This window comes from Mustela nivalis (assembly GCF_964662115.1).
Source record: "Mustela nivalis genome assembly, chromosome: 12".
NCBI lineage: Eukaryota > Metazoa > Chordata > Mammalia > Carnivora > Mustelidae > Mustela > Mustela nivalis.
Window position 1 is genome coordinate 36,294,612 of NC_139031.1, and position 24,979 is coordinate 36,319,590.

General features: G+C 42.0%; 1 protein-coding gene across 5 annotated transcripts in view; it reads left to right on the forward strand.

Annotated features, from left to right (window-relative positions):
• Positions 1-24,979, forward strand: part of DOCK4 (dedicator of cytokinesis 4) — a 431,090-nt gene that overhangs the window by 287,488 nt on the left and 118,623 nt on the right. For all 5 annotated transcript variants that reach the window (XM_082693075.1, XM_082693074.1, XM_082693076.1 and 2 more), the window contains 7 exons: positions 535-691; positions 5,768-5,865; positions 5,975-6,058; positions 6,242-6,342; positions 8,612-8,693; positions 10,172-10,342; positions 14,661-14,853. In XM_082693075.1, the coding sequence (XP_082549201.1) occupies positions 535-691; positions 5,768-5,865; positions 5,975-6,058; positions 6,242-6,342; positions 8,612-8,693; positions 10,172-10,342; positions 14,661-14,853 (886 nt within the window). The remainder of the gene's footprint in view (positions 1-534; positions 692-5,767; positions 5,866-5,974; positions 6,059-6,241; positions 6,343-8,611; positions 8,694-10,171; positions 10,343-14,660; positions 14,854-24,979) is intronic.

A 24,979-nucleotide genomic window follows, 5' to 3' on the forward strand; every position in this document is an offset into this window, starting at 1 on the left:
CCGAGATCATGACCTGAGCCGAAGGCAGTGGCTTAACCCACTGAGCCACCCAGGCGCCCCTAATTGCCAGTTTTCGAAATAAGGAGGCGTTCAGTAGCAACCTCAGATGAGATGTTGGAAGAATTTAAACATTTTTTTAAAAATGCTGTGGTCACTGCAAATATGATTTCTTGTGTACTTCCTGTGTATTAGGCACTGTGCAAAAGGCTTTATGGAACCTAACTCTTACGACAATATACCGAGATTTTAGAGATAGAAATAGTGATCTTGCCTGGCCAGATAATGTGATAGAGCTTCTCCTGGGAGAAGTAGCAAAACTGGGAGAGGGACCCAAGTTGGTCCCAGCCCAAAATCCATGCTTAATTCCTTCTCTCTCTGTCTTTGTTGTATTTTACTTAAAAGCCAAATTCTATTTGTAATCCTGTGTGGAATGTTTCCCAGTTCATAAACAGTAGAAATGGAAATGATGCTTAGTAATTTTCATGAGGTCTCTTATCCCTCCCTTTTATATTTTGTTTTTAATATTTTTAACAGTGTGAAGAAAACACAAATCTTCAGGATACTACCCGCTACCTCAAACTTCCCTTTTCCAAGGGCATCCTTCTTGGAAATAATCATCAAGCCATTAAGGCCACAAAGGAGTCTTTTTGGATAACATCTTTTCTCTGTTCCACAAAACTCACACAAAATGGTAACGTATAATGCTGTTTTATTTGAAAACCCTTGTACTTAATCACTCCTGTGAATTTTGGTAGACACGTTTAATAAACACCAGTGTTATATTTAAGAACTTTGCACTAGAAAAATTGTTGATCCTTCTGTGTGTGATCTCCAGTAAAATGGAAACCTTTGCGACCCAATGGTCTGTTAATGCATCTAACTTAAAGATTTCAAAATCATCCCAGTATTGAAACCCAAGTGCTCAGTGCTTCAAAACCCAGCTGCTTTTTAAAAAGAGGAAGAGGGAGAGACAAAGAATACGACCATTTAATCTCTCTTGTTTTATAGCTCCATAAACAGTGCTAATTGTAGGCTTTGGAATAAGGCTGTTTTTCGTTTAATTAGCTGGATATTGCTTTTCTATTCTACCATACTTTTTATGTCAGTGATTGTTTACCAAGTTATGATTAATAAAATAAGCTCTTCTCCTTGGAAAACCGTCATGAAAACATCATCTGTAATGAAGGAAGGAAATGAAATATTTTTTAATTCTTCATGGTTGCCATATAAGGCTTCTGGCTAGTGTTCTGAATGCCATATTAATAAGTCAGATTCATTATGTTGAGAATCACTTCATAATAAGGTATTGAATCTCATAAAGTGTTCCTGTGCCTAAACATCGGTACGTGCAATTAGTTCTTTCTGCTGTCACAGAACAGCATTTGTAGAAGGAAACATATTTCTTCTCTTAGTACATGGCATCAGAAAAGAAGTAAAATGTCACATTATACTATTAACCTCTTTTAAGCTACCTTTCAGTTTCTCTTGCAGTGCTGCTATATATATGTAGAACTTTGGCAATGACCCTTTCACATTTCGTTGTTGGTTTGTTTCTCCCCTTCCAAAATTATTTTTGGAGAAATAGTTTTCAAAATCAACTGCATATTTTTAATACATTTGGTTGAAGGTAGCCATCACCAAGTTAAGAAACATCAAGAGTTTATCCGTATTCAGTGATGAATGATTTTACTTAAATAAAAACTTCACTGACAGAACCGGATATAGTTTATAAAGCCTTTACCACACCTCAGGTGTTATTTTTTTTTTTTTTAAGATTTTATTTATTTATTTGACAGAGAGAAATCACAAGTAGATGGAGAGGCAGGCAGAGAGAGAGAGGGAAGCAGGCTCTCTGCTGAGCAGAGAGCCCGATGCGGGACTCGATCCCAGGACTCTGAGATCATGACCTGAGCCGAAGGCAGCGGCTTAACCCACTGAGCCACCCAGGTGCCCTCAGGTGTTATTTTTTATGGAGCCAATCATCCCTACAGAGATTATGAAGATAAGAAAATCAACCTGCTGTTGACTCCTTCAGACAGAAATTGTACTTATTCTGTGTGGATTGGTTGTATGTCTGTTACAGAGCCTAGGTTCACATTTAACCGATTGCCTCTGGTAGAATAATTTCAGGTTGTATTAGTTACTTCCTGCTGTAGGAATAATTACTGTAAACTTACTGGCTTAAAACAACAAGCATGTATCATTGAGCAGTTTGGGAGTTTTCACTGAACTAAAATCAGGATGTCAGTGAACCTGCATTTGTCCTGAAAGCCCTAGGGAAGAACCCGTGGCTTTACCTTTTTTAGCTTCCAACGGGGCCACCTGCGTTCCTTGGCTCACGGCCTCTCCTACGTCTTCAGAGCCAGCACTGTAGCACCTTGACATGGTTATGACCATCTTCTGGTCTTAAGGATCTTTGTGATTACTTTGGGCCCACTAGCTATTCCATGATAGTCGCCCATGTTTTAAGACCTTTAACTTATCACATCTGTGAAATCTCTTTTGTCGTAAAAGGTAAACATATTCACAGGTACCAGAGATTAGGACATCGACATCTATGGGGCCACTGTTCTGCCGACCACACAGATAATCCTAGCAATGGCTTATCTCCCATCAAAGTATTTGGCCGACTTAACCTTTTCTTGTTCTAAGGTTTAGGTTGGTAGACAGAATTGTGTACATAAAACAGAACCAAATCCTAAAAATTAGAAGTTGCTGCTTTGTAAAAGTGGATAACATTTTCAGGTAGATATGGGTAAATAAACATATTTAGAAGTCATTATATTAAACATCTCACTATATGAAGGACAGTGCTTGTCTCCTTTTTGGAAACTGATAAGTGCTTAATTATCATTTGGGTTTGTTTAACCTTGTCAGTGTAACACAGCTGGGAATGAACCAGGCGATAAATACTGTGTTTCAAAGAGATGAGAAGGAGGAAAGAAGTCAGTTGATCTTTCTGGAATTTACATGCTAGACACACGTTTCTGTGTAGAAGTAATCCAGTTCCAAATTGGAATTAAATTGCTTTGTATTCGTTTTACTCAAATTGGAAAATAGACAAATCCCATTTCCATTACAATTGGGCATTTAGCAAGTGATACAGTCTCTAGAAATAGTTTCTTACAGCAGATTTGCATTTCACGATCCCTAAAGTGAGTCTCTGCACCCATTCTGCACTCCAGTATTGTTCAGGGCTAGTGTTCCAAGGCCGGAGTACCCTGCCGGACATCAGGGACAGCCAGATCAAGGAGATACTTTAAGCTTCTTGAAAGTAGGGATCAGAGAATAAATGGTTTTGCTTATTTGTTTTCTTCCTTGGGCTGTTAAACACAACTTTTAAAAAGGTTTAAAAACAGTGCTTAAATTTAGCCTGACAGTTAATTGTACAGTTGCTGACTTGCCCACATCCCCTTCTCCCCCAAATAATGGGTGGTTCATTCAGTCTCTTCCTGAGAGTGTGATTTAAAATTTAAAAAAAAAAGTAGGGATTATGTCATCCATCTATTTTCTAGCTCTTGGTAGGTCAAACCTACAGTATACTCTTAAATGCTTGTTGAATGGAATGCTTAAAATTTGCATTTTCAGCAATAGGTCATAGCTCCTAATTTGCAACTTACCTATCTTCAGACAGCAAAATAGAGACCTAGGTGATGACAGTTCTGACTTAATTCTGAGCACTTTGTACACATGATTAATGCCACCCAGAGGAACATACGGCTTTACTCTTCCTTTCCTCCATTATGAGCAGTCAAGAGATTCATCACACTTTTCGCGGGAAAGGTCCACAGCCCCACTCAATCTGATTGTCTGGACCACTGTCCTCTCTTCTCCAGCTCTCCTGAGGACAGTGCTGTTCCTGGTTTCCCACCGCTGCCTCTGGGGCTGCCACCTCCTTCGTCTGCACACACTCCTCACACTGGGCTAGTAGGCCCTGGACACCTTGCCCTGAGGGGCAGGAAAGAGAGGAGGGAGACTGAATGAGAGCTGGAGTGGAGGTGGAGTGGGAAGTGAGGAGTAAGTGGCAAGGGTCATGCGCTGGGGAACTGTGAGAGAAGATGCCTGGGCAGGAAGGCATCCTGCGGTAGGATGCAGGAAGTAAGAAGTATGTGGGAGGGAGGCCGCAATCAGACGGGAGAAGAATGTGGTGCTCCCTCTGACGTGGCAGGTCTCCCTCTGTGGAAATACCTACTCTTCTACATGTAACCAGTCATTTTTAAAAAGGTTCCAATCCAACCTCCATGATGTCTGAGTTAGTCATGAATACTAAACACTTTCAGGTTTTTCTGCTATGGAAAATACCATAAATTTCTCTTTACAAGTCATTTTTCAAATTCCCTCATTTTTTTCTAATTCTAAACCATCCTCTTATCCCTGTTTGATGTAGATAAATATTTCCTTTTAAGACTAAATTTCTCACTATTAAGTCCGTTGTGAAGTTTTTCTCTTGAATCTGGCTGAGGTGAAGGTTGCCTCTCTCTCCTCTGAAGATTCTTACACTTTTTCTCATCTCTCTTCACCACAGCATCTTTCTTTTTCATCACAACTACTTCTTCCTCAATTTCGTATTTTTGTTTTCTTCAGATTTTCGTTACCATGTTGGTCTTTCTGTCTTTAAGCAAGTCCCATTGGGGTTTCTCCTGAAATGCTTTTAAGTGGAGTTCACACCATTAAGCCTGGGAGGGCCTTCTTGGCTTCTTTCTTGGTTGTTCTAGTCTTCCAGCCCCACTGAGCCCGGGAAGCCAGCTCCGCCAGGTTCCCTTGCTCTGTGAGCTCCTGCACATACACAAGCCTTGTCAGTTCTTACCTGCTGTCATTGGCTCCAGACGCCACTCTGCTCCCTCTGGATACTAGTGAAGCTGGCCACTATGTTCAGGAGCCTTCCTAACTTTTGCCCAGAAAAGCCGAGGGAAGGATTTTTTCCCTCACCAGAAGAAGAGGTTCTCTGAGGACCCGCGTAGACTCGGGCCCACGTCTTGTCAGTTTCGGAAGGGAAGGAAAAGGAAGACATGGGCCCTGCACCTGCCCAGAATCTGGGCTGGAAGATGACCATGATGTCCAGAAACTGGCCCTCTCAAGTCCTCGGGCTCCCTAGATGACCCAGCAGTTGACCAGACTTGTCATCCTTGTGCAGGGGACCTTCTTGTCCTGCCAAGTTCGGGTCACATTGTCAAGAAGACCTCCATTGCCAGGTAGAATTGGTTGCTGGGCAGAGTGCTGAGTGCTGGGGGCACAAGTATGGATAAAGCAGGTTTCTGACCTTCAAGAAGCTCCCACTTTGGCAGAAAAGGATTCAACAAATATGTATCAACTGCCAGCTATCTGCCTGCTCCGTACCCATGCTGGGATTCTTAACTCAGCATGTTGGCTTTTTCTTTCTTGGAGTTTACAATCTAGTAGGCACAAAGACAACTGAAATAGTGAGGTCAGCGCCACTGTGAGGTGAGAGCACGAGGCAGTGACAGTTAGCTTAGTCCAGAGGTTTCGGGAAAGAAGGGTTCCTGGATGAAGCAACAGCTAATCTGGGAACTGAAGGATAAGTAGGAGTTTGTAAATCAAGAGCACTGGGAAGAGAGAAATAATTAGAATACCCTGTAATACAATAAATGCCATCTTAGAGAGCTAGTCATGGTCTGGGGGAACCTGAAACTTGGATGACCAGGAGGGTTAGGCAACATGTATAGGATTCTAGCTTTTACCGCTGAAACACTTTCATGTGAGAGAATTCTCTGCTAAGGTGATTAACCTTCTTTTTCTCGTTGGAAAGGTGATATGCTTGATCTCTTGAAATGGAGAACCCACCCAGACAAGATCACAGGCTGTCTCTCTAAAATAAAAGAAATCGATGGCTCAGAGATAGTAAAGGTATATGGTGTTTCGTTATCTTTCTCTTGGGAAATTCATGGAATAAAGAATATTTGGAGGGGAAGGGCAGATGATATTTTCTTTATTAATTTATTTCTTTATCTTACAGTTTCTGCAAGATACACTGGATACATTATTTGGAATTTTAGATGAAAATTCCCAAAAATATGGGTCTAAAGTATTTGATTCTTTGGTGAGTTTAAGTTCACTTCAATTATATCCTAACAATTTTGTCTCTTGATCTTGACTTTCGTAAGGCTCTTTCTGAAATGTGCACTGAATAGCATAAGTCATTTAAAAAGAACCCTCCCCCACACAAAAAAAAAACAAACCCATAATTTGCATTTGGTTTTATAAACCTCAAATTTCTTTTTAGGTTCACATAATAAATTTGCTGCAAGATAGCAAATTCCATCATTTTAAACCTGTAATGGACACTTATATTGAGAGTCACTTTGCTGGGGCACTTGCATACAGGTAAGGCCTTTATCTTGTAATTGGTTTAGAAGCAGTTCCTTTTGAGCCTTTCCACGCAGAACCAGCAATATAGGAAAATTTAAAAGGGAGCGTAGGAAGAAATGAACCACAACAACTGAAGTGTCTCTTGAGTCAGTCTCTTCCTTTCTCACACATCTTTTTTTAATGGCTGCAACTTACTTTGATTAAAAGGACCTGGGAAAAAAAAAAAGCCTTTCTGAATTCTATTCCTAAAACTTAAACTATAAAATGTTTTCTTCTTGTCTCCATTTCATGTGGTATTCTTTCGTCTGAATGCCTGGTTATTTCAGCCTGGCTGCCAAGAACCCCAATTAACCGCCACATTCCTTGCTTACTCTAGAAGTCTTTAAGAAAGAGATGTGAAAGGAAAACAGCCTTGGTCATCGTATCTTTTTAAATCCCTTCATTCATTTATCTGTTAATATTTACTGAGTTCCTACTGCCTGCCTAATGCATGCTGATTCATATGAAGCCATTAAGCAGGTCAGCTGTGGGCTTGACCCTTTGATAGGAGCTGCCATTTTCACAGCTCATCCCTTCCTATTAGCTCAGATTATTCTGCAGGCAAGGCTAAAGTGAATGAATAATGACAAGCTGTAGCTCTTACCTGCCTCCCTGCAACCCAGTTGATACTTGCCAGAAGGTAACAGCGTCTCTCTTTCTCTGCTATGTATAACATCTTCCTGGTCTTTCACCCTGCTTAAATACAACCCTGGAATGTTCCCCAAAGTTCTTTCTCTCTGTTCTAACACTGCCATCGCTATTCTGGTATTTTTACCTTATACTTGAAGCACCAAGACCAAGTACACGCATAATCATTTATTCCCAGAAGTGTGGTTAAAAAAAAGATGGAATCATGTTTTTGCCCTTTTCCCCCCATCATGTGATATCTAAAAGATAAATAATCAAATAAGCATTTGATCCTGTTACGTTGGGTATTGCCTCTTTTTTTTTTTTTTAAAGATTTTATTTATTTATTTGAGAGAGAGACAGTGAGAGAGAACATGAGCGAGGAGAAGGTCAGAGGGAGAAGCAGACTCCCCATGGAGCTGGGAGCCCGATGTGGGACTCGATCCTGGGACTCCAGGATCATGACCTGAGCTGAATGCAGTCTTCCAACCAACTGAGCCACCCAGGCGCCCTGGGTATTGCCTCTTAAGGCATGTGAAGATTTAATACTCCAACATTTCAATGAATGGCGTGTCATCATGATTTTTACAGAGAGTGAAATGTAATATCAGGGATAGTTAGAAACATCGGCCTGACTCTGCCACTCGGCCTAACTTTTGGGGCCCTAGTAACATCTCACCACTTGTGACTGAAATTTTCAGTGGAAGCTGGAGAGGAAGGGTGTAATTTCTAACACTTTATGTTGGCCAGTAGAGCAGGATAATCATTCCTAACAAGACAGATAAGGCCTACAGAATCTTCTTGGGCTATGGGTGGTCAGAAACTCACTGACATTTATATCTTCAAAATAACATTCCTGGCAGCACCTGCCTTGTACTACATCCATGCATTCTTCCCTGACTGAGAGAAAAGAGGAACATTGTTAAAAATTGCTCTGTTTCCTAGAAACCAAGAACAGAACAAAGGTAAAGGTAGCAAGACTGCAATCTTGAGAATTATTGGTGTTTTTTTTTTTTTTTTTAATTCCAATTTTGTTCCTTATAAGAAAAAACAAACTTGGCTGTTTTGGAAGTTCTCTTACTAGGGCACTCTGATGAGAAGACTTGTTCTTCCCACGGGTCTGAGAATTGGCTAGATCAGTCCATGGGCATGTGATCTGGAGAAGGGGGTTGTTGCCTTATCCTTCCCCACACCCGCTTTGGCCTCCAACTGAGCATTTCATCCAGCTGTTTACATGGTCACTGGGGAAGAAATCCCAATTATCAGTTATCCAAGATGGACCATGGCAGTCAGACTTCCAGGCCCTTTCTTGGCCAGAGTCCTTTTCTCTGGTGTTTGTGTTTATCCATTGGGAAGCTTTGCCAGGAACAGCAGGGTCAATGGACATGGCCGTATCCAGGAGAATCTCAATGGGAGGAAGTATTTCTCTGTTCAGCTTCAGAGAGTGGTAGTGATATTGGTGTGCACATTCCTCATATCATGAGATGAAGTGGTCTGACAGAACGCTGTGAGGACTGATGGGAAAAGAAGCCTCCTCATGATCAAAATGTTGGATTTTTGGCTTTCAGCTGAGAACTCAACCAAGTCCACCTTCTGTCTCTCTTCCCCTGTGTTTCAGAGATCTCATCAAAGTCCTCAAGTGGTACGTGGACAGGATAACGGAAGCGGAACGACAGGAGCACATCCAGGAGGTGTTGAAGGTAAAGACACGCCGGTGATAGCAGATAATGTTATCAAACAGAGCTGTTGCATGGTGACGCCTAAACTAATTGCTTTCCTCTACACAGACAGTAATTGGCGATGATATAGTACTGGCATTCCAATTCAAGGATGTTAATCAGTTTATGCTCCTCCAGAGCTGATGAAATTTGAAAGAAGCTTTGCCAGGCTCACCCACTGAAACTGCTTGGGATTGAATCCTTGTACCTCTGAGCTCCAGAACCCTTGGAGTGAAGTCTAGGGTTGGCAGGAGTGGAGGTCTTGGGACTGAAGACCACGGATGGGCAGTTCAGCTTGCAGTTTCCTGGCTCTTGCCTTCAACACCCTGACAGAGGCCGTTTGAGAACAATTTGTCTGACATTTTGAGAGAGAATAGGGTGGCTTGGAGACCTGAGGTTTTACTGGGTCTCAGGGTTTAATGCTGCCCACATGTCTGGGCCCTTAGTGCTCTGATGGAGATGCTAACACTCCACGTGCAAATGTGTTCATGAGGAACGGAGGTTCTCAAAGGAATTGTCCAGTAGCAGGTCTGAGAGTCCTCTCATGTCCTGTCGTTGAGTGCCACTCCATTTGATGTCAATAGACAATATGATGACAGGTATGCACTTTGTAAAGCAAGTAATTTCCTAATTATAAATTTATCACATTGGTCTGATGGAAGGTAAAATGCTAAGTGGCAAGAGGACCTGCCAGGAAAGCACAGTAATTGTTGAGAAGCAAACAGGTATCTCTCTGTTAACTACATTTTATTTTATTTTATTTTTAAGATTTTATTCATTTATTTGACAGAGAGAGATCACAAGTAGGCAGAGAGGCAGGCAGAGCGAGAGAGAGAGAGGAGGAAGCAGGCCCCCTGCCGAGCATTGAGCCCAATGTGGGGCTTGATCCCAGGACCCTGAGATCATGACCTGAGTTGAAGGCAGAGGCTTAACCCACTGAGCCACCCAGGCGCCCCTGTTAACTACATTTTAAAAAAACCACCTGACGATTGGAAGCATCTCGGGCTCCTACTTCTTGAGAATTAGAAAGAATTTTCAAATTAGCTATACATTTTCTCTCATTAGCATCAGAGAAAAATGGCACTTCCCCCACAAGTAAATTCTATTCAAAAATCTCCCGTGGATCTTAGTTTTTTTTTTTTTTTTAAAGATTTTATTTATTTATTTGACAGACAGAGATCACAAGTAGGCAGAGAAGCAGGCAGAGAGAGAGAGAGAGGAGGAAGCAGGCTCCCTGCCGAGCAGAGAGCCTGATGTGGGGCTTGATCCCAGAACCCTGGGATCATGACCTGAGCTTAAGGCAGAGGCTTTAACCCACTGAGCCACCCAGGCGCCCCGGATCTTGGTGTTTAAATCAATAATTTAAATTTCTGATGTTGTCCCATGGTTTTTATGCTGTGTCATTGTTAAATCCTCTTGGTTTCCTTTGAGACTAATTTTTTAAAACATTTCACTTTCAGGCACAAGAGTATATATTTAAGTACATAGTGCAGTCTCGAAGGCTCTTTTCCCTCGCCACCGGTGGACAAAACGAAGAGGAATTTCGCTGCTGCATTCAGGAGCTCCTTATGTCCGTCCGTTTCTTCCTTTCTCAAGAAAGCAAAGGGTCGGGAGCCTTATCTCAATCACAGGTAATGTTTTTTCATCTCTGCTTGGGAAAGCAAAAACAAGTCCCGTTTATTCGTGTTTACGTAGCAGCGGGATGTTTTCCTCATGAGCCATCATCTCTCCTGTTGATATACGGAGTGCGAGCAACTTTGCCGATTTTAAAAAGGTCCCCTAGCTTCCGAGCAGCAGCACGGCAGAAGTTAGGTTGCCTTTCCTCCAGCTGCTCTCACTGTTTGTGGGGAGAGTGTTGGTCTGCAGCAGCCTGGATTTCAGTTCCCAAAACAAGAGCTGGTGTGTGGACACGGCGTCACCATCCGCCTTGAGGAAGGAGGCTTCCTGGAGCCGACTTGTTACCGTTCTTTACCCCAAGCCTTGCACCGCATTTTAATCTGTCCACTTGAGACTCACTGTATGGGACTTGGCTAAAGTGGCATGTTGTTTTGTTTTATATATCTTGACCCTAAACGTCCTGGCTGTGATCTTACTTGACGAGTGCTGGGCCGCTGTTGCCAAATGCTATTACTTGGAGAAGCTCCACGGGTTTTGTTTAAGGACAGGGTTTATCCACTTTCCAAGTAGCATGGCCTTGAACGCGTGCTGAGCAATCATTCTCAATACCTTACTCTACATTTTCTTAATCCTTCTGATACACTTTTAGTTCTAAAGACTTGGTTAAAAACCTCTCAGATGGAGAAGCAGCCTCTTTGCTGCCATCCCCTGGAGACTAGAGATTTATCATCACTGAGAATTAGCAGGGGAAATGGGAGATTAGAAGACAAAACTATCTAGATCCCTTGGAATAACATGTTAACTTGTGCCATTTGACATTTGGAAAGCATTACGTGTAATGGGGAAAAACCAGAAATGTACCAACCCTCTAACGACAGTGCTGTGCTTTTTTCTGACTTGTGGTGCCTGTTCTGGTTGGTCTCTTCTTTATACACATGAACTAATTCTTACACATGGGCAAGGATACAGTACAGGCCCTTTTAATGACATTTTGACCTCTGTTGCCAATGGCACAATCCCCACGCTTGAGGAACCTGCCAGATACCTCAGTCAACTTGCCCACTAGCCAAACACGACTTTCAGCAGTTGATACTTAAAAAAGGTAATCCAACAAGCTAATCAAGTATTCCTTTAGATCAGAAGTCTCAGAAACTCACTACTTTGATGAAAGCTACTGTAGTTGAGATTTTTTATCTTAAACCTTTACTGGTTAATAGGGACAAAACTTTTTAAATTCACATCTGAAAAAATACTCTCTTACTTTTAAGAGTAAGTTGAAGTCATGGTTTTTCAGTGACATGCCTTCCTAGGGACTCAAGAGGTCTTTTCCCTTCTATAAAGTTAGGGAAATAATCTTTTTCCTTCGTTATGTTTCCACTGTGTCTTAGCAGTTGCCCTGACATGACCCAGGCACACGTGATGTGATCATTTTTTTTTAGGCTGATGCTAAGAGAATTCATAGAAAATGACGAAGTGGTTAGTTTTCTTTATTAAGCAAAGAGGACTGTGTCCTCCCTCTGTGTTTTGGGAGAAAGGGGAATACTCTAGAGCTTTTTTTTATTCCAAGTGCCCTTTTGACCTCATACCTTCATGGCTCTCTTTTCGGAGAATGAAGATGTTACTAATCTGATTGACCCTGCACATGACTTTTCTACTGCTGCGTGACAAGTAACCAAGTGCTTAATGGCTTTAAATAACATCCACTTAGTCACAATTCTGTAGATAAGAAGGGTTAATTGGATTTTTTATTTACGGTCTCCTACAGCCAAAATCAAGGAGTTGGCCTCGATAGCTTCTTCAGAGATTCTGGGGAAGAATTTACTTTCAGAATCTCCCAAGTGTTTATAAGAATGAGATTTTTATTTCCTTGCGGCTTATCAGCAAGGGGTTGGAGGAGAGGAGGGGTGTTCTCAGCTCCTAGAGCCCATTTGTATTCCTTGGCTTGTGGCCCCTCCATCCTCAAAACCAGCAACAGTATGTCCAGTCCTTCTCATGCTTCAGATCTCTCTGAATCCTCCCACCATGAGCTAGAGAAAACTTCTGCTTTAAAGGATCAGGGTCATGTCATTAGGTCAGGCCCATATGGACAATCTACATATTTTTTTTTTAAAGATTTTATTTATTTATTTGACAGAGAGAGATCACAAGCAGGCAGAGAGGCAGGCAGAAAAAGGGGGGAAACAGGCTCCCCACCGAGCAGAGAGCCCAATGCAGGGCTCGATCCCAGGACCCCATGGCCATGACCCAAACCGAAGGCAGAGGCTCAACCCACTGAGCCACCCAGGTGCCCCAAATTTCCATATTTTTTAAGAACAGCTCATTGGTAACCTTCATTAAACCGGCAGAATCCTTTTTTCCATGTAACATAACTTAATCACAGGGACAATACTGAGGAGAAAAGATCTTGGGGTCATCTTAGGATTCTGCATGTCCAGAGCGAGAGATATTCACTGGTCTGAGTCCAAAACCCAGTTTCCTTGCTCTCTTTTATATTTTTTCATTGTGGGCTCTGACCCAGGGCAAATGTTGTCTTCTGGAGGCAGAGCAGCCATCCCAGAAAGCCTTCCTGTTCGATCAATTTATAGCACACCACAGATCAGGCCATCCTCACCCCTCCGGCATGCTCATTTAGTCTTCCTGCCCTAACCCTGGCTCACTAATGACTCTGTCTCTGGGAGCCCGGCCCCAACAGGATTGCCATCCCAGTCAGGGGTTGGAGCTGTGGCTCTTGGTTTCTCCCTTCCACGGACAGATCCCTTCCCTGGATCCCTAAGAGCAGAAGAGGAATGTACCACCCTGCCCCAAATTCCTAATAATTATCTTTCTCTATTTGTCTTGGCTACCAAGAAGGTCAAAATAAAATTGGGCTTTTCTTCTTATTTGCAATAAAAATCCTTAGCTTAGATATCTTGATACAACTATCTTTCTGCCCTTATCACAAGGTGCTTGTGCCTGTATACTTTTTAATACACATATCTTCACTGCAGTCACATTCAGATCCGTTTTTGAAGTAAAGAGCTATAAATAAAGAAGTAACATAAATGAAAAGATTCCTGAGGAATATCAATGTAGTTGACTTTTCAGTAATCAGAAGGCTGGGCTCATTTGATTGTATCTTATTTCTTTAACTTCATCTGTATGACTCAGCTCTTTGTAGAGCGAAATGAAGGTTATATAAATATAGTCTTTAACAGAGAATACCAAGTTATTAATTTTAAATGCATCCAAGTGAACCTCTACTGTTTAAGAGTCAAGGAGAACGTAGCCGTTGACTGCAGCCCCTGAAGCATTTTGATGGTTCTGGCGTCAAAAACGGGTCTTGGCTCTTGCAAATATTTCTGCTGCTGCTGTACAGATAAATGCCAAAACCCATGAATTTGAATTTGACTCTGTATTTGAATCATCAGCACATGTAGACTCGACCTACTTTTTGCTGGTGTCAGATCTCATCGGTAAGCCAGCTAACACTTGAATATTAGCATATTAGAAACATGTGCCTCCTTCCCCCTGGCTTGATAGACCGGAGGCTGGTTGACGCTTCCTTCCATTGCTCTCCTTCTGTGGAATTCAAAAGACAGGGTTTGTTTTGATGTACCATCCTAGCCCAATTTGTGTCCCTTAGGATTTGATACCAGCACTTTTTTCCCCTGAAAAAGTGGTTAGCAAGCTTCTTCACTTACATAAAGAATATTATTCCTAGTACACACAGTTCTGGGGTTGTAGTAAATCTCAAAGCAACCTAAAGGTTTGTTATAGTGAACTTTTGATCTTACAGGTGATAAAACTGAAACCCAAGGAGCTAAAGTGACTTGTCCAAGGTCACAGAGTTGATTAGAGGCCAAGCCAGTAGTACATAAAATCTAGGTCTTCTGGTTCTCTGTCTTTTTTTTTTTTTTCTTTAACCATAAGTTCAGTGCTTTCGGGAATCAACGTGTTTGGTTTCTTCAAGGTAAATGAGATTTAGATGAGCACTTGAGAAACCTCTAAAAAGAAAGGAAATATAAGTGATGGCATTCCAGGCCGTGGTTGAGCATTCTTTCTATTTGATCATGCTGCATTTTGCTGATTTTGTGCGATTTTTTGCCAATCCTTTTGCTAATGTCAGTGATTTTCCAGAATTTCCCAGTTTTATTATATAGCACCCTTGCACATTTTAAAACATGGCTTTTTTTTTTTTTTTAATTGCAGCCTTTTACTTTTAGGTACTGGAACCATCTTACTTCATTTTTTTCATCATTCAAAATTATTTGTCACAGTCTTAAACTCATTGACATTTTACAGCAAATTTCTTGGGGCATATCTTGGAGTTGATTTAAATCTCTTCCTTTCAAGGCTGTGTTTCTGAGCTCCTTCCCAGCCGTGTACTCCGAGCTGCTGAAACTCTTTGATGTCAGGGAAGTGGCCAACTTGGTACAGGACACCCTGGGCAGTCTGCCGACCATCGTGCATGTGGATGACTCCCTACAGGCCGTGAAGCTGCAGTGCATCGGCAAAACCGTGGAGAGCCAGCTGTATACCAATCCAGGTAAGGTGGTGAGTCTCGTGAATGAAACATGTTCTGAAAAGCCATTGCTTACCCCTGGTAATCATAGGTCAGCAGAAGCAATTAGAAAGAGGAAGCAGAAAATTCCTTTCTCAAAAGCATTGTGTGTTTGGATAGCAGAGTAAATGTATTAAGTGGCCAAATATAGCAGCATGGCTGTCAAAGCTTTATTTCTAGAAAGAATGAAAACCCTGATTGAATTGATTCTGATCATAAACTGGTGGTGATGTCAGGCATGCTTATTTTCTTGTTACAGGTTTTATTTATTTATTTATTTTTTAAGATTTTATTTACTGGGGCACCTGGGTGGCTCAGCTGTTAAGCGTCTGCCTTCGGCTCAGGTCATGATCCCAGGGTCCTAGGATCGAGCCCCACATTGGGCTCCCTGCTCAGCAAGGAAGCCTGCTTCTCCCTCTCTCTCTCCCCTGCTTGTGTTTCCTTTCTCTCTCTCTCTCTCTCTAATAAATAAAATCTTTAAAAAAAAAAAGATTTTTATTTATTTATTGGAGAAAGGGTATAGTGAGAAAGAGCACGAGCAGAGGTGAGGGGCAGAGGGAAAAGCAGACTCCCCCTCTGAGCAGGGAGCCTGATTCAGAGCTCAATCCCAGGACCTTGGCATCATGACCTGAGCCAGAGGCAGACATTCAACCAACTGAGCCACCTCGATTTTATTTTTTTTATTCAACAAAATTTAACCTTTTCTTTCAGAGAGGCTTACAGGGACCTGATATGATCCTTATTTGTTTGTCTCTTTGTTCTTAAAATGTTTCCATCGATTTGTGTTGTGAAAGTTTTGATGTATTGTCATTTTTTATTTTATTTTATTTATTTTTTTTTTTAAGATTTTATTTATCCATTTTACAGAGAGAGATCACAAGTAGGCAGAGAGGCAGGCAGAGAGAAGGAGGAAGCAGGCTCCCCACTGAGCAGAGAGCCCGATGTGGGACTCGATCCCAGGACCCTGAGATCATGACCTGAGCCGAAGGCAGCGGCTTAACCCACTGAGCCACCCAGGCGCCCTCAATTTTTATTTTATACTAGTACATGACCAGTTACTGAATTGGTTTTGTCATAATACCTGTTATTAAATCCCACTGCCTTTTTCTTCTAGTTTTTCTTGAAATAAAATATTAGCCTCATTTTCTAGCTTATTTTAAGAAGTTTCTATCGCTGTCTCTAAATAAACTTCTAAAAATTGACTCTCTTGAGAATTCTCTTTCCACATGAATGCATATGTGTGTATATTTTTGAAATAAGGTTTTAAATATAATTTTTAAAAAGCTTTTTTTATATTATTTTATTGTAAAACATTTTAAACATACAGACAAGAATGGGGTGTAAGATAGTAAATCATTAATAAATCTCAGTAGTATCGGGTATTTGCTTTCGATCTTTTATTAAGAAATCAGTTGCTAGAGATATTTAGGCTCTCCTGCATTTACTGACTTACTTCAGAGAAATTCCCACTATCAGAGATTGCTGTTTGTATTTTCTCTGCCTTTATTACAAATCTATAAAAATATATCTTTTTCTTATCTTTTCAAATATTTTTCATCTTTAATCTTTGTATGATGACATTATGTTGTATGTCATTCCATAGAGTGCTTATTTTTGACTAATAGACTTTTCTATTTATCCAAGCTGTGAGATACATCTCTAGTTCATCCTTTCATTCTTTTTTTTTTTTTTTTTAATGGATGATATTCCATTCTGAATGAATTTATCTTGGTTAATTTGTTTTTTCTCCTATAGATGGACTATTTGTTTCTGTGGGTTTTTTTTCACCCTGAGATTATATTTCAGGAAATAAAAGAAATTTCAAACCTTCTAATTTTTCCCGAGGGAAACATCTCCTCTTGGAGAAAAGCTGTTTCTTGCAGTAGTTTTGTGAACTCTGCTCCTCAGAGGCATAGGAGTTCTTCTTCAGTGATCAGGGCCTCCCCCAGGATTAGGAGCAGGGGTGCAAAGTATAGGGGATAGAGGTCCAGACCAGGTACTTGGTGTTAGTTTTCTATTGGTACTGTAACGGCTACTACAAACGTAATGGTTTAAAACAACATAAACTTTGTATCTTACATTTCTGCAGGGAAAAATCCAAAACCCTTCTCCCTGGGCGAAAATGAAGGGGATTAAGGTGTCCGCAGAGCTGTATTCCTTTGTGGAGGGTCTAGGAAGGATCTGTTTTCTTGCCTTATATAGTTTGTAGGGGCCACCTGCATTCCTTAGCTTTTGGCCCCTTCCTCCATCTTCAGAGCCTGCAGTGAAGCATCACAAGATCTCTCTCTGACTCTGACTCTCTTGCTTCTTTCACCTTCAAGGATCCCTGTGTTTATATTGGGTCCATCCAGATAATCCAGGATAATCAAGACCCTTAATTTAATCACTTCTGTAGCATCTGTATTGCCCTTAGCTGTTCCCAGGTTCTGGGAATTAAAGCATGGGCATCTTCCGGAGCTGATTATTCTGTCTGCTGCATATGGGTAAAACAGACAGACTCAAAAGCTTGTGAGGGCTCACCTGTAGATAAGGAGGTAAAAAAAAACACTTAAAAAATCTACAAGTTTTATTTATGGATTAAAAGTTTTAAAAATGAGATTTCAAGCGCTATGCTTGTGCGAGTATGTACATCTTAGTTAGAAGGATGTTATCAATGACACTTTCCTGACATAAGATTATAAATCTAAAATAGGACAAGATAAAGTAGAGATAAGGACATTACCAGGTATCAACTACATATATCATCAGTCAAAGACCAAATACTTCGTTTTTGAGAGTATTTCTTTCTCAGAACATAGACTATGGGGAAGACAGTTGCTACTTTGAGCTTAAGTCTGATCAGCAAAGAAATGGTTGGTGGGATCGAAGTGAGAAGAATCTGAGAAAGTGACCTTATTTCCTGAGAGGCATACAGAGTACAGTTGGCCCACGTTTTTAAGAAAATACATTTCAAAACATTTTAGAAAAAAAGCCTAGATGTTATAAGCTCCCCAGGAAAGACAAATCGTTCTAATGATTGTGTATGTGCTTGAATTCTGATAGAGGAACAGAGGAACAGACCCCGTATGGGTGACTGTGTGTGTGTGTGTGTGTGTACGTGTACACGTGTACAAGGTTTCATATAAGGATTGAGCTCAAATGATGACGGAGGCTGAGAAACTATAGCTGGTCAGTTGCAGACCTGAGAGAGCCCATGGTGGAAGTTCCGGTCCAGGTCTAAGGCAGGAGAAGACTGAAGTCTCTGCTCAAAGACAGGCAGAAAGAGCAAATTCTCCATTTTGTCTCCTTTGGTTCTATTCAGGCCTTGAGTGCATTGGATGAGACCCACCCATGCTGAGGAGGGCAACCTGCTTTACTCGAGCTTCCAATTCCAATGTGAATCTCATCCAGATATGCACTCACAGACATGCCCAGGATAATGTTTAAACAAATATCCAGGTATCCCATGGCACAGTCAGGTTGATGCATAAAAAAACAAAACAAAACAAAACAAAAAAAAACCAGAGGAAAAAACAAACAAACAAACAGAGGAAGCATGCAGAGCAACTAGCATGACTATAGAATACTTCTGGTTGAGCTCAGGTTAGAAATTAATACAAAGAAAAAACAGAGGGACACATATAGTCAGCACTAAAGAAGGGAATGACAAAAATCATAGGAAGATTCAGGCCAAGTTGAGTTGAGGATCCGTGGGCAACTTCAGGGCTGGAGCCATTCCACAGCTAGGCAGAATTACCCACCCCCGCCAACCACCCCCCACCTCCAGTCACCGCCCCCCAACTCCCCCCTCCAACTTCCAGTCACACACCGCCAACTGCCCCCCCCCACTTCCAGTCACACCCCAAGGTCAGAGTTTAGGGCATCTGGTCAAACCTGAAGGCCAGCACTAAGATTTGAAATCTATATAGATCAGTATTTGATGTCTAAGTCATCTGGGGTCCAGGCAGACCTATTTAAAGTGTAAAAATTGAACAACTCATTTTCACTGTCTCCTCACAATTCTACTCTTCCTGTTTCCTGAGGGCCACGAAAAGGTCTAAATTTTGGAGAAGACCAATTTGGCAGTGGCAGAAGGAGCTGACCTGAGGTATAGAGATTGAGGAGGAAGCATCACCAAAATCATAGTTGAGCCTAAGTTTTATCTGTTTGAAAATACATGTAAACATCAAGGCCCAAATTTAAACTGTTTCCTTATCTTTTTTTTTTTCCCCCTAAACTTTTCAATACTGATTGGCACGTGCAAGCACACTACTGGGGAACAGTTGAAAGCCATGTGTTCTCATTTCTTACACTTCATCATCCACACTGGTGCTGATGTTCAGGGGAAACCGGGCCTGGGATGTGTGTCTTGGTTTCATTTCCATGAACAGCTGCACTCCTTGCCGTGGAGGATTGCGAGTAGGGGCATTCCCCTGGCGGCTTGGGCGAGGACCCGCAGAGGGAGTCACTGTAGGCCAGACCCAGAGAGTGTGTGTGTCCCGTTGTCTTCCCGTTTGAGCTGCATTGATACATGAAGACACAGAGCTCTCTGTTTCAGCTGCCCCTCGTATCCAGTGGACTCGTGCTGTCATTCATTCATTCAGCAAATGTGTATTGTGGGTGGAACCCACACCAGATGTGATGTTAGAGATGTTTATAGCAAGGGAAACAGCCAGTTCTTGCCCTCAGTCTGCTGCTAGTCTACCATGAAAGCTGACTTTGAGCAGGGAATTAGACTGATAAGGTGCAGCTGTTGTGATCTGGGAAGGGAAGAAGGTGCTGTGTAGCAAGGAGACCTGAATGCGACTCGGGGTTCATCCCACCTACTTCACCTGAGTTTGTGGCCTGTGCCCTGACACCACTCTCACATCTGTAACCTTCTCCCTCTGCCCTTTATCTCCGCCTCTCCTGAGATGCTCTTGGGCCTCCACACCCTCTCACATGTGCCGGGCCCCCTGCCCCCAGCCTGCCACAGGTCCGTTCCACACTGTCGCATTGTCTGCTCTCCCTTGGGCATGTCCATCCTCACCTCCCTCTCCCATCCGTCTGCATAGCCAGAGTTCCCTAACGGAAACTCACACCAGACCATGTTGCTCCCAGCAACCTCGCTCACATCCCCTGGTTGTGCTCTCTTTTGAGGACACAGAAGAGAACTGATCTCTCGGGCCCCGTGACATCACCCTGCCCACCTGCCTGGTTCCCTCTCTTAATGCTCCACTTCTGCTTGAACCCATGCTCTCCTGCTCCTCTCTGATCCCAAGTGATCCCCGTTCACCCTGCTGGGCTCAGTTCAACTCTCATTTTCTCAGGCCTCTCCTCTCTGCCATGCATGCTCAGATCTCTCTCTTGTGCTTATATTGCTTTTTGCTTCTTGGAACACCTGACGCAGCTGAAACTGTATAAAGAATTGGGTTTTAGTCGTTTCGAGTCTGTCTCCAACCCTTGCTCCAGAAGGAAAACCTCCGAGGGCTGGGACTTTATCGGTCCTGATCACAGTGATTCTCTCCAGCTTCCAGAACTGTGCCTGGTGCATTCCAGCTTCCAGAACTGTGCCTGGTGCATGTTCCGTAGAGGTTTCGCGAATGAAGACTACATAGTGGGTCACACATTAAGGATCAGGGCCAAGCACCAATAGGTGCTAATTCAGTGATGTGTATATAAAAAGAAATCTTACTGGAGGGGTTCCTGAGTGGCTCAGTGGGTTAAGCCTCTGCCTTCGGCTCAGGTCATGATCCCAGGGTCCTGGGATCAAGCCCCGCATTGGGCTCTCTGCTCAGCGGGGAGCTTGCCTCCCCCTCCCTCTCTGCCTCCCTCTCTGCCTGCCTCTCTGCCTGCTTGTGATCTCTGTCTGTCAAATAAATAAATAAATAAATCTTTAAAAAAAAAAAATCTTATTGGAAAAGGATGCGCATGAATAGGACAACAGAACAGCGTGGGCAGTGGGAGGCCCAGACCAGAAGCAGAGCACGGTGGATAAAAGGAACCAAGTGGTCATGGCATCTAGTTTGCTTTAGGAAGGGTGCCCCGTGGTCGAGGCCTCCAGGGTAGGATGAAATCGGCTCAGAGATCATCTTTCGGCCTCTCCTGTCGTTTCCCTCTGTGGTCCTGACATTGTCTATGTGAGAACAGAGCCCCTGCATTCTGTGCTGTCTTGCCGTTCTGAGTGTTGTCTGTCCTCCAGTGTATGAAAGGCTCGTTTGCAGGTTTTGTTGTCTGTGACATTGGCATTGAGGTTACTGGTGGCTTTGATCACCAAGGCCCAACCTAGCTCTGAATTCAGGTGTTCCGCTGTGCCTTGGCCTGATTGCTGCCCACCTCCTTTATTATTTACCCCCCACCCCCGGCCGGGGCTGCCTGGCTTGTGTCCAGCCCATGCTGCACCCCAGTGTGGGGAGAGACTGGCAACCGTTCCTGGCAGTTCAGTTCTCCTTGACCCTGCTCCTGTATGGACAGATGCTGACATCCAGGTTCCATGTCTAAGCCTCTGCTGGTACAGGAGGTAAAGACCAGTTTGTGACTTCCTCCAAAATTAACCTCAAGCAGGAAATCAACCAGCTTTTCACAGCTGCTTCTCCTCCTTCCTAGCCCCACACCCCCCTGAGAGTTACTCAGGGGAGTGGGCTTTACCACTCAAGTGGATAAAGGCAAAATGAAAAGTAAATGAGAGTCACTCCTTTATACATTCAATGAGATGCATAAAACAGTGAGCTTCATCTGAGATGTGGGGTGTGGGGTGTGTTGACCCTTTCAAGGACAAACTGCCTAACGGATTCTATTGTTAAATGTATGTGGAAAGTTAGTGTGTGTTCAGTTGTGGGTTTTTTCTTCTTTGGTCTTGCTTGATGAGTCCAGGTGTTTCCTTTTAAAGGTAAGAATTAGCATTTTAACCAGTCAGCTTGTTTGGCATTTACCCACCGATTGTATCATTTGCATTGGCTGACATTGCCCTGGTAATGGGGAAAAAGCAAATCTGTTTAGGTAGTCATACATTTCTTTTTATGCACACCACACACGAATTATTTGTCTACCTTACTCCCTTTTTTGCAGTAGCTATTCTCTTAACAGTTGGTTGCAAATTAAATTTTTAGAGATCAAATTCTGCTGGCTGCAGGAACGTATCAGATGAGCTTTATCTTCCTTCCTAATTAATCATCACCAGGCAGTGACTCCTGTCTTGTAATTTTTTAGATTCTTTTCCTTGGTTCTTTTTGTCAAGTAATTGATTTATAAATGAGAATTTAAGTTTCCTGGTCAGGCTTACCATTTCAAGGAACCCTGCAATGAATTATTTCACAAGTTTGGATTTTAATGTTCTGTGTTGCCCAAAGTGAAGAATGCCTGTGCCTTGTGTGGTTTGTTTTAGTGGTAAACCTAAGGCCAAAACGCCTTGTGTTGATAAACCAATAAGAGAAACCATGCAAACGTTGATGATGGCACTTTCCCAGTTGTGAATATTTTGCATTCCCTATGATTTTTTTTTTAAGATTTTATTTATTTATTTGACAGAGAGAGATCACAAGCAGGCAGAGAGAGAGGAGGAAGCAGGCTCCCTACTGAGCAGAGAGTCGGATGCGGGGCTAGATCCCTGGACCCTGAGATCATAACTTGAGCCAAAGGCAGCGACTTAACCCACTGAGCCACCCAGGCGCCCCGCATTCCCTATGATTTTTATTAGGGTAAAGAATTATATATTCTTTTACCTATGCAAGTATTTTATACTGGCTAGGAGTCTCCTACAATGTTGAATTGATTGGTGAGGTTGGCCATCCTTGCCTTCATTTTTATCTTAAACAGAAAACATTCAATCTTTCACTCTTAAGTATTGTGTTAGCTAAAGGTAGGCATTTCAGGTGCACCTGGGTGGTTCAGTCAGTTAAGCGTCTGTCTTCATCTTAGGTCGTGATCCCAGGATCCTGGGATCAAGTCAGGCACTCTGCTCATCAGGGAGTCTGTCTGTCTGTCTTTCTCGCTTGTCCTACCAATCCCCCCTCCCGCCAATTCGTGCTCTCTCCCTCTCTCAAATAAATAAAATTTTAATTTTTTTTTTTTAAATCAAAATAAAGGTAGGCATTTCCTTAATGCTCATTATCAATTTGGGAAAAATACCTTCTATTATTAGCTTCCTGACAGTTTTTTTTCGTGAATGCTGAATTTTGCACATTATTTTCTACATCTGTTAATATGGTGAATTAATATTGATTGATTTTCAGATGTTATACCAAACTTGCCTTCATGATAAACTCTTTTTATCATATATATATATATATATATAACTAGATTCATTTTGCTCAAATTTTACAAGGATTTTTGCATCTGTGTTCATGAGAGATAGCAATCTATAGTTTTCTTGTCTTGTAATACCTCTGGGCTAATTTTGACATCAATAACGCTGGTCTTATAAAAAGAGTTAGTTGTGTTCTCTGTTCTATTTTCTGGGAGAATTTTTGTAGACTTGTGGTGATTTCTTCCATAAATGCTTCATAGAATTCATAGAAGTCACCTGTGCATGGCATTTTTCTTATGGAAAGGTTCTTAACTACAAGTTCAATTTCTTTACTGAGTATAGTGTTATTTAAGCCGTCCATTTTTTCTTGAGTGAGTCAAGTTGAATTATAATTTATGCAACTATTTATAAGATAAATGAGTTTTAATAAATTAAGAATAATCCCTCTAAATTGTTGCAATTTGTTGACATCTTTTTATTTTTATCTTTATTATTTTTTTAAAGATTTTATTTATTTGATAGACAGAGATCACAAGTAGGCAGAGAAGCAGGCAGAGAGAGAGGAGGAAGCAGGTTCCCTGCTGATCAGAGAGCCCGATGTGGGGCTCGATCCCAGGACCCTGGGATCATGACCTGAGCTGAAGGCAGAGACTAACCCACTGAGCCACCCAGGCACCCCCCTTGACATTTTTTTAAAAGCCATGTGGATCAGGGAATTTGCATTTGCAAGTGGGCACATCCACAAATAATATGACCATTTGGGGCACATAATAGACAATGCTTTTGTGTTCATGACATCCTGGTGAAGAGAAAGCACTCAGGACAATAAGCATCATTACTTGTTACTTTTCCAAAAGATTGAAATAAATACTGCATGAGTCCGTTACCTCTCTATTTCAAATACCTATTTAATGACAAAGTAGGGATAAATGTAAGACTTCCAGTAATGGAGGAATGATACTTGTACAATCAAAATTCACTGTTGACGGATTCAGGGACTAAAATGTGTTTGTAACCTCAAAATCATACTTGTGACACTCTCATGTTCATTCGTGGCCATGCACAGAGCAGTGAAAACTTGGGAGTAGCAGGATGCATGCATTCTCGGCTGAGATGGAACAAGGCGGCGCTCTGCCTTCCTTTCCACTCTCATGCAGGGTAACTGGAGGATGGAGCAGCAGGGGGCAGTGCAGCCCAATGCGAGAAGCTCCAGCTCTGGGGCCACAGGATAGTTTGAATCCCACCCATGGCCCGTCCTTACTGGGCTAGCCTCAGGCAAATCACTTAAGGCTTCTGAACCTTTTTTTTTTCTCTTTTGTAATATAAAGAAAATTGAATATGACTGGATGAGTTGTTTTTAAGATATAATATTTTTTATCTATGTGGTCTGTGTATTTTATCTATGATAGATTATTTGCTGTTTCATTGTTCCCAGTGACTTCTTAGAACTTACCTAGCATGAATAACAAGAATCGGCTGTTTATCTTTCTCCCCTGATGAGAGTATGTGCAAGTACGATTTTCAGATGTTCAGCAAACCTTGCTTTTAAGATAAGCCTGTCTGGTCGTGAAGTGCTACGTATTTTACCTGTTGCTAGAATTGATTGGCTAAAGTTGTAAAAAGCATTTTTGAATCTATGATTGGTAAAGGAATTTTTTTTTAAAAATGTGTAGTCTCACAAGTTTAGGAGCATGGGAGAGGAGATAACACATAAATACCAACATTTTTTTACCAAGTTGAGTGGTAGCTGACAGCAGACAAGAGAAGGCTGACCCACACAGGTGTATGGAGTTGGGGTAGAGTCAAGGAACAAACTAGTTTACTCCACCGAACTGCAGACAGCTCAGGGCGACTTCAGAAAGGATCAGGAATGAAAGATACCAGTTTGCCAGGGGCACCTGGCTGCCT